Source organism: Juglans regia, chromosome 7 (assembly GCF_001411555.2).
Source record: "Juglans regia cultivar Chandler chromosome 7, Walnut 2.0, whole genome shotgun sequence".
Lineage (NCBI taxonomy): Eukaryota > Viridiplantae > Streptophyta > Magnoliopsida > Fagales > Juglandaceae > Juglans > Juglans regia.
The window spans coordinates 7,997,019-8,010,523 of record NC_049907.1 but is presented as its reverse complement, the minus strand read 5'-3'; the positions used below and the strand labels follow the sequence as shown (position 1 = coordinate 8,010,523).

The 13,505-nt window shown below is 34.8% G+C and overlaps 2 protein-coding genes across 3 annotated transcripts; both read right to left on the bottom strand.

The window, feature by feature from the left end:
* Positions 1-1,508: 1,508 nt before the first annotated feature.
* Positions 1,509-5,477, bottom strand: LOC109017911 (G-type lectin S-receptor-like serine/threonine-protein kinase At1g11410). Of its 2 annotated transcripts, XM_019000091.2 has the most exons (7): positions 4,195-5,477; positions 3,861-3,998; positions 3,454-3,650; positions 3,111-3,321; positions 2,725-2,962; positions 2,437-2,587; positions 1,509-2,151 (listed from the first exon to the last, which is right to left on the bottom strand). In XM_019000091.2, exons 1-7 carry the CDS (start codon positions 5,462-5,464, stop codon positions 1,849-1,851), a joined length of 2,508 nt encoding a protein of 835 aa, XP_018855636.2. In that variant the 5' UTR covers positions 5,465-5,477; the 3' UTR covers positions 1,509-1,848. The 2 variants fall into 2 exon arrangements, with proteins under 2 accessions (XP_018855636.2, XP_035548246.1); XM_035692353.1 differs by lacking the exons at positions 3,111-3,321; positions 3,454-3,650.
* A 6,626-nt stretch (positions 5,478-12,103) lies between these two features.
* LOC108982439 lies at positions 12,104-12,832 on the bottom strand. The gene has a single exon (XM_018953809.2). It carries the CDS (start codon positions 12,830-12,832, stop codon positions 12,104-12,106), a length of 729 nt encoding a protein of 242 aa, XP_018809354.2.
* Between the last annotated feature and the right edge of the window lie 673 nt (positions 12,833-13,505).

Here is a 13,505-nt window from a genome sequence, read left to right as displayed (position 1 = left end):
TAGGGGAAGGGATATATAAGTTACTGTAGCCGCGACACTGTTTATTAGTTTATGAGATTTGATAAATTTTTCTATTGTGAGTTGAGTTTATCTCATCTTGTTCTTGAATGAACTTTTAAACTTTTCAAAGGCAAATCACAATATTTGTAGCGTTCTTCCTTATAATTTAGGTTCTTAAGAGAGGTTCTTCAAAAAGTCTAAATTTTCATATAATCTAGGTTCTTAAAACGAGTTCCTCAATTGGTATAAATTTTTCATTGGCTTTATTGGGTAAGTTTTTAAATTGATTATCGGTTCAAGAGATTACATTCCCACGGGTTCATATCACACCATCAAACCATGCACACACCTTGCTCTTACTTTATCCTATCCCCATCTGATCCGGATGTCTTTTAGCACTTTGGCGTGACAACGTTGCTTCTTTGAGAACAAAAAAGGTGTAAATAATTAATTATAAGTATTCTTTTCAACTCTCAAAGATAAGCAAAAGGTGTAAATATTATTAACACTTGCAAATTAATTTAGGAAGTGCTTTTATATATAAACATATGCATAAATTAAGTGCTAGCTTTTCACCACTTAAATATTATTGAAAACAAGAGAAACAAGAAATTTTTACAAAAACTCAAAAATGAAAGAAAGCATATATATTATATACATGATCAGGTCTTGAAGCCTTCATCGATGTAGTTATTTTAAACCTAATATTTAGGTAGATTATTTTTTATTTCATATAAAATTTTGTTATATAAAATTTTATTTCTTAGCTAGGAAGATTTATTAGAAAAATAATATTTAAATTAAATTTAAACATATTTAAAACAGAGGAGAAGATAAATTATAAAGTATTTTTATTTGTAGTCATCAATATTAATATAAATTCTCTAAAGATCTTGTAAAGATTTAAATCATAATTTTAATTTTTATGTTTGCTAAACTTAATTTATGTATACACTTTTTAATGAAGACATTATATAATAAATAGTCTCCAATCTTTTAATATCACGTCATGGGATGATAAAAGGATGATGAGAATTGGGATGATGAGTAGAATTACTCAAAAATGATTCGATAAATAATCAAGTCAATCAAATTCGTATCAAATTGGCTTGTATTGTATTAACAAATTTTCTTTTAACAATTAATGTATCAGCTGATATTTATATTTTACTGTACATATATAGTCATGAATTGTGATCTGGCTGGTGAATATTAATGCCCGGAGATAACTTCAACATTTCACATGAATGATTAACAAAGACTATATAAGTTTCTACAAATTTGACAAAACCAAGAAAGATGGAATAGTGGTCGACTTGGATGGATGCATGCATGCATGCATGCCTCCAAGTTTCCAAGATGCTTACAAAATAAAGACACAAATGTCAAATTTTGATACGTACTAGGAAATTCTAGCCGGCACCTAGGGGGGAAGAATATCATGATGGATGATGATCACACCAAGAATTGACAAGTCTATAGCAAATTTTATTCAAGGAAGAAAGAAAATAACTTAGGTCAAGTTCATGTACATAGGATGATTGTTTGCCGATGGTTGTGGGGTGTAATGTTAGAGGCGTCAAGTTTGGGGGACAACAAAGTCAATTAATTGACTCTTTAGATGGAAAACAAAGTCAAGGTTCTCTAACCTATAAAATATTAACACCTCATCTATTTAGTCATAGCATAATACAAATAACAATATCTACAATATTAGCAAATTGAGAAAAATAAAACAAAAAAGAAAAAATAGTGAAGTTTTTCGTTAGCACCAAAAACGAGTAAAAATGTCAAGTACTAGTCCTATAAATTGTTAATGAAACAATTTGAATACAGCCACCTAATTAATTAGCGAGCTTCGATGTTGGTTAATGTCACCTCATTTATAGAACAAGGTCCTTCGGCAACTGATTTTAAATCATTGGAAGTTGTTCTAAAAATGAAAGCAGGTTGTTTGGGAGAAGGAATAGTGGTTGCATCAGTGTAGAGCATAAGTAGAACTTCCAACATATCTGGTCGATCTCTAACATCTTCTTGCACACATAACAACCCAATTTGAATGCTTCTCAAGACTTCATGGGTAACATATGACTCATTTATCGATGAATCAACTATGTCCAAGGCTTTATCTTCGATCCATAGTTCCCAGACCTGTGTGGTTCGTAGCATTATGAATAAAAGGTTGTATTATAAAGGATTTAGATCCCCTATAAACTCTAGGAGTACTGAGAGATAGAGAGATAAAATTCAATGTAGACCCTACAACATTTGTCGAGTATATAATGTTGTCCAAAAAATTCACTCGGATAGTAATAAATGTTGTAAGACTTATTTTACGAGTATATCTCTTTCGTACTTGAAAACTTTGAGTTTCAATAAGAAGGGATCTAAATCTGAGAATATAGGTGGTAAATATTATTATTTTTAGTTACTTACATGCCCTATCAAAGTTAGGGAAGGGTGCTCCATGTAAGAACCACTATTCTTCTTGCCACTTACGATCTCCAATAATATTACACCAAAACTAAAGACATCTGATTTTGTCGAAAATTTTCCAAATACTGCATACTCTGGTGACATATAACCACTGCACAAGAATTGTGTCAAAATTAATCTTAACATCAATACATGTGAACACTATAAAAAGGCAACCTTTAAATTTTCCTAGTGCTTAAAAATTGGTGCAGTTTTAAGTGTGGGAATATGTTTGCATATGATACTCACTATGTTCCGACAACTCTCTTTGTCTTGTCTTGAATTTGGTCCTCCTTTAATATGCGAGCCAAACCAAAATCTGAAATTTTGGGGTTCATCTCATCATCAAGTAGAATATTGCTTGTTTTGAGATCCCTGTGGATAATTCTCAACCTTGAGTCGTAATGAAGATACAAAATCCCACGAGCGATCCCAATGATTATTTTAAAGCGTTTGCTCCAATTCAAGGATGAACTTTTTGTAGGATCTATAACAATTTTATTGCAGGAACACTCAAAATGGTTATTTCAATAGTAATTTGTATGTGGTTCTATGTATATAGAAAACAAAAGAACATGTGTGTGTGTGTGTGTGTGTGTGTGTGAAGGAAATAAATTTTTAAAAACAAGACATACCAAAAATAAAGAGGTTCAAGCTTTTGTTGGACATGTACTCGTAAATCAGCATCTTTTCTTCACCCTGAATGCAATAGCCTATCATTTTGACAAGATTTCTGTGTTGCAGTTTCGCAATCAACTTAACTTCATTTTTAAATTCTTCTATTCCTTGTCCTGAACTCTTGGATAGCCTTTTTACAGCTATGTGTTGTCCTTTAGGTAATTGACCCTGACATGATTAGTCAATCTACTCCTTCAGTTCCATTTAACCCCTTCACACCCTCATTATTATAAAATATTAAGGAACTTGAAATACAAAAAAACTTACAAGATATCAATCATGAGTTATCACTGTATATACCTTAAAAACAGGGCCAAAACCACCTTGCCCAAGTTTATTGGCTGGAGAGAAATTGTCTGTGGCAGCAACTATGCAGCTTAGATCGAAAATGAGTTGACCAGGGTTTGTATTAGTATTACTGTCCTCGAGCTCATTTCCCTCCAAAGTGCCTTTGGTACTAGTAAAATTTAATGACTCATTGTGCAATTTTCTCTTCACTGTCCTAAAACGTATTGGAAGAAATTGTTTAATACAAAATGGAATTAATAGAGCATTTAAGGAACTTTCAACATGCAGAAAACTAATCTTAATGACTCCTAACATATGAGAACTTTTGTCTCGACTTATTTAAACACACACACACACATATGAGAACTTTCATCATGTGTGTGTGTGATATCAAAAACCATGCAACCGACTTTATTTACCTCTCATTTTCTTCTTGTTCCTTATCCATAAATGGGCTAGTAAAATCATTGGCAACAATGGCACAACAATGGACATTACTACTAAAGCCAGCCTCCCTTTATTCCCAAGAAAACCTCCGAACTTCATTGTATTCTTAGCTGAAAGGAAAAAGAAGGAAATAAGAAAAGTAATGTTGCTTTTTTCCATCTTGATTTTATCATCTTAAATTATATTAGTTAATATGACAGATATTATATGGTTTCATATGTCAACCACTTGGATGAAAATTTGCATAAATTATAACAAAATTAAGGATGAAAAACAACATTTCTCTTGTGAACGAAAGAAGCATACCTAAATCTGCCGCATCCACCCGAACATATATACTTGGGTCCCTCTCATCATAATGCATTTCAATATCCATCAACTCTCCATACCAATGCAAGCAATTAGTTTCTTTCCCATCTTTCAAGCTTGTAAAAGCTGTGCAAGAACAATTCCTCAAGCAAGCTTGCTTGCATGCTTCATAGCTCATCATACTCAAATACATATGACCTGTGACAGGCGAAAATGGAGCCTTCACACGCTCCATTTTCACAAACCCTTCTTCATTCCCACACATAGACAAACCTGACTTATTTCTTACACAACCTAGCTCAGAACCTTCTCTCAGATACCATTGTCTTGGAGACTTTGGCTCATACCCTGGGAGACATGAACATTCAAAATCAATATCATCTGAGTTACAAATACTGTATGCGCCACACTGTCCATACTTGTCACACCGATATTTGGGTGCAGACCAAAACTCATTCCATCGATGTTCACCATCATTCCATACAAATAGCTGGAGCAATCCGGAGTTGTCTACCACTATTCTTGTGATGATTGCAGAGTCATCGAAGAAGTATTTGTAAGATAGCTCATCTCCATTGTTGATATAATTGACCTTCACATTGGATTTTAATGTAGAGGACCTCCATGGCCACGGTCCAGTTCGCCAATATGGGATCAAACCCTTGTACAAGAAAAACTGTGGTGCCTCAATAAGATTTAGCTTATAGATACAATCCCCAGTTCCGGGGTCATCTCGAGACTTCCAAGATGTTAGGAGTCTGTTGAGCCCAGTTCTCCGATTCAAACCAAGCGACATGTTTGGCAACAAAGTGTCTGTTGGATAGTCAAAGCTTTGCCATAACACCTTTTTGTTGTTTTCCTGGACCAGTACTAGGTTTCCTGAATCCAGTAGCTGAGCCGCAGTGGAGGCTTGCCCTTGAACTGAAACGTTTGTAGACCAGAGAGAACGGTTAAAACTGTCATGGAGAACAAGGTTTCCATCCTGATTGATTGAGAGAACCCCTGAGGAATCATTGAAGGGATCATTCCTATTTGCAACCCACACCAGTGTTTGTTCTTTCACTTTGGCGAACCAAATACCAAGATAACGATAGCTAGAGTTGGCTGGACTAAAGAAGCCAATAGAGAAGTTCTTTTCTTTGGATATCAAAATTTGGCCGTCTTTGATGGATTGATTTTGTATCAAAGTTTCAGTGGAAGAACTGCTAAATGGGAAGAATAATAGAAAGGCTAGAATCAAAATCTTCAACAGTTTGTTAGAGTTCATGCTCGCGCCGGTGGTCCTTCTATTGCAAAATGGGAAGAACAATAGAAAGACTAAAAAAAACTGAACAAAACAAAAAGACAACAAATAATATGAGGGAAATAAATGACGATGACGCACTCCTGTGGAATCTAGCTCTAATTAAGCATCATGGTCAAGCCCACGCGATGGAACTTTTCAAGGAAGTCTTTTTTGACCAATTGACAAATGTTACATACATTAAGTTGTGTAATATGAAAAAAATTTAGAGTTTATTAATAAAAAATTAATTTTATATTATGTATATTTACTCACTTCTTATAAAACGAGTGTGCAGCTTTGCGTAACCTATAATTGTAAAAAAAAATACTCTAACCATAAAAGAATCATATGAAATAATATTGCAAACTAACGTTATTTAGTATAATTCATTAGATTATAAAGTTATATCTATTATAAAGATAATTTAACGGGTACAAAAATCACATTAATTTATAAAATTAATTTTGTTAATGCATTTGTGCTCTTAACGATAATCGCAAATATGAGTTGACAGCAGTACGTTATTTACCTGGAAAGATCCGAATTCCTTCTCAAAAGGGGCGGATGCCTAACCTGTAATGAAAACCTATAATTCCATTATTAAATTCAACCTTGGCGGCTTTAGTTTATAGCCTAGTCCTATTGTTAGGTAGACTCTCCTTCCTTCCATTGAAAAGTCTGAAAATAAGTAATCAAGTTGCTGATAGGCATGGCTGTTCGTGTCCGTGAGGTCCAATTTTAACCAGGAATTTACAAGGAAAAGAAGTCACTTGTTGAAATTTTCAATACGAGTAATTCTACGTATATTGTATTTATTTAAATGTCACGTAATTCTTTTAAAAAATAATAAAATTTATTATTAAAAAATTAATTTTTTTTATATGAATCGTATATTTACTCTTTTTTTTAAAAAAAATTGCATAATGCTTACAGCTTACGTACTCTACTAATACAAATATCATTTCTCTTTTAAGATTTATACGTAAACGTGGATATGTTTTATTCTTTGGAAAGATGCTGTTCTATTCCGTGTTTCTATAATAAAATCTTCAATAAATTTTGGAAGAAATTTCGCGTAGGAAATAGAGAAGTGTGCGCATTTAGAGCAACCATAATGGATTTATCAATGCGTAATAAATGCAAAACCTGTCTGTGTTATAGTGATAACCGATTATCTACATTTGAATAAACATAAATCTTTTACAAAAATAAATTTAAATAAACATATATCTTTTACAAAAATAAATTCAGAAGTGACGTGACTTCATGTGATTTGTTATATTAATTTGTGAATTTGCTTGTATAAAACCCATTTATTGTTAAAGTATTTCTATTTGAATAAACTCTATATATCTAGTTAAAAAAATTTATTGTTTAATTTATTTTTCTTTTCATTTATTTCTTTGTATTTGTCACAATCACATTATTTCCCTAGAAGATAATAATGATAAAAGGCACTTTTGAATATATAAATAAATTAATAAAACTTTTTTTATAAAACATGATAAAAGCTACAACATTATGAGAATATTTATATTTTAATTTTAATATAGATAATATAGTTACAAACATGCATGTTTTAGAGCAGGGCGGCTCAAGGGGTAGGCAACTAAGGCCACCACCTAAGGCCCCCCACCTTGAGTAGGCCCCCGATAGAAAAATATATATACCATGACCTTAAAAAATAAACTATAGAAAAAATATTGGCTAGCATAAAAGATGGAAAATTTTTTTTTTCTAAAATAAAATCAATCTTAAATGGTAAAATTTGGTCAAAAAATCCAATAAATATAGAAGTTTTATTAAAAAAAATCTTACCCAAAATGTACAAAATTTTTGGACAATAGTGATATTGGAATAGAAGTTGCAAAATGATGATATATTAATCTTAAATATTTTATAAAATATGATGTTGATTTTCATATCGATGACCTTATTTGTTTTCATAATGAAGTACTAAAAGAAGTATATATATGGATAAGGGATAATACTCTATTTACAGAAAAATTAGATTCTCTTTCAAATTATTATAGTACCTATAGATATTATTAATCAAAATAATATTAATATTTGTTTTGCATTTCAAAAAATTTTAATAAAATTTTATTAGTTAATATTTAAATATTATTATTATTTTTAAATTAAAGCGTCATGTACTTAAACGTCGCCTTAGGCCACAAAATATTTTGAGCCGTCCCTGTGTTTAGAGCTGTTCTATGTCAACGTTGGCTTCTTTGAGAACTCAAGAATTTTTAATCAAAATTCTTCTAAACTTTCACGATTATGCAAAGCATCCCAATGGTCACTTTCTTACTCAATTCCTTGCAAATTCTACCCAATATACTTATTATCTAAAAGGGAGTGCAAGACCCTGATCTTGAAGTGCTAGGTCAATATAAAAAACTTACAAAATAAGTTTACACACTTACATGACGTAAAGCAAAATGTTAAATCTACTTTACAACAAAAGATACTTTATAATCCAATGTATCATATTAAGTCACATCAATTTATATTAAAATATATATATATATATATATATATATAAATGACTAAACCAAGCATTTCTCTCAATTGATACGAATTAAAAAGAAAAAGGTATTTATTATTGATACTTTTCTTTTTCCTCCAAAGCAAGGCATTTCTCTGAAATCTTATTTCTTCCTATTTTTTGCACCAATGATCAGTCCAGATTCCATATAAGTTGTTTTATTGGTCTTCCCGAACTCAAAGCTACAGTCTACCTCTAAATGCTAGCAAATAAATTGAGAACACAAAGTATACTACAAGACAACATAATTTTGCCCAGTAGTCACAGCCCCATCTGGATGACAAATGATTCAGAGATTTTCCTAGGAGCAAAATATATGAAAGTAATTGCATTCTTCTCAAAAACCAGACACCAGAAATTTATTCAAGGAAAAGAGGTTCAAACAAATGAAAATCTTAGCTAGATGGAGAGAATGTGATTTTTTTTTATAGGTAATAAGAGATTTTATTCTAAGTAAATAGTCATAACCCAAGTACACAGGATGTATACAAGCTAAAGCAAAAACAGTACTAAAATAAAACATGACAAATGTTCCCATCCCTTTCAAGATTCTTCACACAAAAAACTTAAAGTGCTAAAGAAAAAATCCCTAAACTCCCCCAAAGAACGTTCGCAAGTAAGCTTAAACAGAGAATGTGATTTAATAACATCTGCTTTACTTCTAATGAAATAGAAAAAAATGATGATGATAATGATATAAATGAACCATATGTCAGGCAAGTAAGCTTAAAATTACCATACATTAATTAACCTTGCTGCAGTGTCTGGAAATAGCTCAGCTTTCTTATAACAAAAGGGCTGATTGAATATAATTACTGTCTTCTTCCCTGCCATTCAAAGAGAGAAATCATTAGGAAGCTGGGAAATATATTATGTATAGAGTGCTATCTTGAACAACAATCAGTTTAATGAAAATTTGAGCATGAAGAAAAAGGTGCAACTTGTTTTCCAATAAGAAAAATATATTGTTAGACCATGGAATTCCCAACACCAAACTAATCATAGGCCGATCCCCGACATGTAGTCTTTTTTTTTTTTATGAATAAACTGATCTCATTAATCAACTTCAAACTCATACAATTCAAACCAGTATTACAAAGGAAAAACCAAGATACAAGTGCTGATCTCATTGACTCTTTTCCTTAGAAACCACTTGAAAAATACAAGATGGGCACATCTCGATATCATACATGTGTTCAGTACACTCGTAAGCTGCTTGAGCAAGCCTGTGAGCTACCATGTTAGCCTCCCGATATACATGTGAGATGGACCAAACAGCAGCTGAGCTTAGAATCTTTTTGGCATCTGATATGAGACAACCACCTAAGCTCCAGTTAGGACTGTCTTGGTTCATTTGGTCCACTACCTGCTTTGAGTCCCCCTCCAAACAGATATGCCTTACTCCAATCTCCTTACAAAAAACACAAGCCAAAAGTAACCCATATGCTTCAGCATCAAAAGCACTGCCCTTCAAAGGTCTGTTAGCACGAAGAGCACCTATCACTAAACCTTGATGATCTCTGATAATTACCCCAATGCCAATCCTTCCCATCCTCGTTTGCACAGCTGCATCCCAATTCACTTTCAGACATCCTACTGCAGGCTTAGTCCATCTGTGGACCCTTGTCATATTCTTAGAGTTAGCACCAACATCCTTCTGCATAGCCTCATTATGAAGAGACAATCCTGTCCTAGCCTGTGCAGTGATTTCCTGAGGGTGTTTGAAGGCTTTCCCATGTAATACATCATTTCTTCTCGCCCATATTAGCCTCATTGTAACAGCTACCTCATTTAACTCCTCTGAATCAAGCTTGCCAATCAATTCTGCCCAGATATTAAAGAAAAAATAACTATGAGAAGAGGATTTCTGCACTGTTATTGGACCTTGACACCAAACATCTTGAGCACCACTACATCCCCATAATGCATGCCCAGAACTCTCATGTTCTTTCTTGCATATTAAACAGATGCTATCCTTTACCACCTTTCTTCTTTTCAAGTTAGCCATAGTGGGCAAGACTTCACTGCATGCCCTCCAAACAAACATTCTGGTGGCAGGGGGTACCTTGAGCTTCCAAATGGACCTCCATACTAGGCAATCCATTGTTTTGCCTGAAGACTCTCCTATTTGCTCTCTTTCCAATTCTTTGCCAAGATAGTATCCACTTTTAACAGTGTAGTTGCCATTAGGAGTAAATTGCCAAATAAGTTTGTCTTCTCTTCCTCCTAAGCTGATGGGTATTGCTTTTATGCCCTCTATTTCCTGAATAGAAAATAGTTCAGATATGAGAGACTCCTGTCATATCTTCAATTGAGGATCAATAATGTCACTGACTTTGTCACACCAGCAGTCAGCATCTCGAGGAGTCACAATTTTTTGTCCAGGTAAAGAGGGTATCCATCTGTCATGCCAGATGTTAATCTGATGTCCATTTCCAAACCTCCAAATGAGGCATTTTTTTAACAGAGATAATCCAGCATGTATCCCTCTCCATGCAAAAGAAGGCCCAGTTCCAAGCTTTGCATAAAGCAAATTTCCTTGTTTAAAGTACTTTTGCTTTAGAATTTGTGCCACTAGGGATGTAGGATTTTGGAGGATCCTCCATCCCTGTTTGGAGAGTAAGGAAATGTTAAAACATCTTAGATCTCAAAATCCAAGCCCTCCCATATCCTTCCTGCCACTAAGTTGCTCCCAATTGACCCATTGAAATTTTGAAGAGTCTTCATTGAATCCCCACCAAAACCTCCTTAGAATCTGGTTTAGTTTCCTTGTTATAGAAGCTGGTAGAAGGAACATCCACATTGCATAGGTGGGAATGGCTTGAAGCACAGTTTTGAGCAAAATTTCCTTTCCTGCTGCAGAGTGAAATTTGGTCCTCCAATTAGAGACCCGAGACCAAGTTCTATCAATTATAAGAGTGGAAAGAGGAAATCTTCTTCCTACCCACCAAAGAAGGTAAACCCAAGTATTTCTCAAAATTGGAAGTGGATTGGACCCCTGCTAGATGCATGATCTGCTGTTGGGTCATCAGTGCAATGTTCTTGCTAAAATAAATAGCAAACTTGTCCTTGTTTATAACCTGTCCTGATCCTTTCTCATATAGCTCAAGGATATTGAGGACACAATTAATTTCCTCATACTTGGCTTGGCAGAACAAGAGGCTATCATCAGCAAAGAAGAGGTGGTTTACTTAAACAGGACCTCTGCCAATAGCCACAGGGGTTAAACTGCCACATGCCTCAGCATGTTTAAGGAGAGAAGAGAGGGCTTCAGCACAAAGAATAAACAAGTAGGGGGACAAGGGGTCTCCTTGTCTAAGGCCTCTCGAAGGTACAAACTTTTTCTGAGGTTCTCCATTAACAAGTATTGAATAAGAAACAGAAGAGAGGCAAGCTCTTGTGATATGGATCCAACGTCCAGGAAAGTCCATTTTGATCATGATTGCTTCAATGAAATTCTACTCTACCCTATCATAAGCTTTACTCATGTCCAATTTTAGAGCCATGAATCCTTTCTTCCCTTTCATTCTAGAGTTCATAGAGTGGAGAACCTCATAGGCTACTAAGGTGTTATCAGAGATGAGCCTTCCAGGCACAAAGGCACTCTGATTAGGGGCAATGATTTGAGGCAGTATGTGTTTCAGTCTATTTGCCATAGTTTTTGACACAACCTTGTATAAAACATTACAAAGGCTTACGGGTCTGTAATCCACTACTCTTGTGGGGCTTTGAACTTTGGGAATAAGAGTAATAAACGTGTCATTAACCTCACTGAGAGATCCACCATGATTGAGGAATTCAAGGGCAAAATTACATACTTGATCCCCCACTACCTCCCAATTTTTTTGGTAGAATTGGGCAGGAAAACCATCAAGGCCTGGCGACCCCAAGGGATTCATTTTAAAAACAGCTACAGTGATTTCCTCCCTAGTGAAAGGCTTTAAAAGCCAAGCCTTCATATCCATGTCTAATTTGGTGTCCATTTCTTGCAGACATTGGTCAATAGATAGAGGTTGGGAAGTAGTGAATAGAGAGGAGAAAAAACACGTGAATACCTCACCAATTTCAAACTAGTCAGTGACAGCCCTGCCTTGTGAATCCACTATGCTTTTGACTGCATTGATCTTCTTTCTCTGGCTTGCTTGCACGTGGAAAGACTGAGTGTTTCTGTCCCCATGTTTCAGCCAGTGTTGCTTTGCCCTTTGCTTCCACTTTATATCATTAGCTGTAATGGCAGTAACCACCTCCTCTTGAATTTGTTTCATAGCTGCCACGTGCTCACCTGTACCAGAATTCTGAAGATGCCCAATATTTAGAGTCCCATTTTTTATAATTTGATCCTCTTGTTGCTTAAGAGTTTGCCTCCATGTCATAGGACCCTTTTGGCATAGTTCAAGCTGTGTTCTTAAGGATTTAGCCTGACAATTTGTTATACCAGCATTTTGCCAAGCCTCACCCACCATCTTCAGACATTCTTCCTTTATTTCCCAGGCCATCTCATATCTAAAGCACCATCTTCTTTTCTTCCTCCCATTAGAAGTATTGTGTAAACTAACTGACAAGGGGGAGTGATCAGATCTAATGGCAGGAAGAACATTACAGACACCATGCCTATATAACTCATTCCATTCTTTATTGCCAAAAACTCTATCAATTTTTTCTTTTGTAAAGTCATTACCACTTCTGTTATTTGACCAAGTAAACCTTTCCCCATATGAATGAATGTCATGGAGACCACAGTATTCCACAGCTTGTCTAAAGTCCTCAATCTGTTTATATGGTCTGCTGGCTCCACCCATCTTATCGCTCTAATGAAGAATCTCATTGAAATCCCCAGCACATAACCATGCTATGGAAGTGGTGGGTTTTAGCATCTTAAGTAATTGCCAACTACTGCCTCTCTTTCCTGTGTCAGGATATCCATAAAAGCCCGTGAATTGCCATGTTCGTCCATTTCCTTTCTCCTAGATCAGAGCACTAACATGCCATTTAGTAAAATTAATGATGTTAACACACCATTCATCTCTCCAGAGGAGGGCAATGCCCCCACTAAGCCCCATACAATCTACTGTAAAGCACCCATCCATTTGGAAAAACCTCCTAACTGCCTCCATTTTATTTCTTCTGCATTTAGTTTCTACTAGGAAAACTAAATTGGGTTACTTTTCCTTAGATAAATTCCTAAGGACCTTAACTGTCCGAGGGTTCCCAAGCCCTCTACAGTTCCACACTAGAATGCTCATTTGTCATGGCAGGGCTGGAAACCAGCCTCTGCCTTAACCATTGGAATGTTTGTGGTAATATGCCTTCTCTTAATCTTTTTTGGAACAGCCTCCTGCAATGTTGAACTCCTTTTACACCCCCTTGCATACATGTTTCTTACATTGTATTTTGGGTTGTCATCTATTTTTGACTTACTATTGCCTTTTGTATTAGTCTCACTCTCCCGGGCCTTCCTTTTCCATTTCCTCA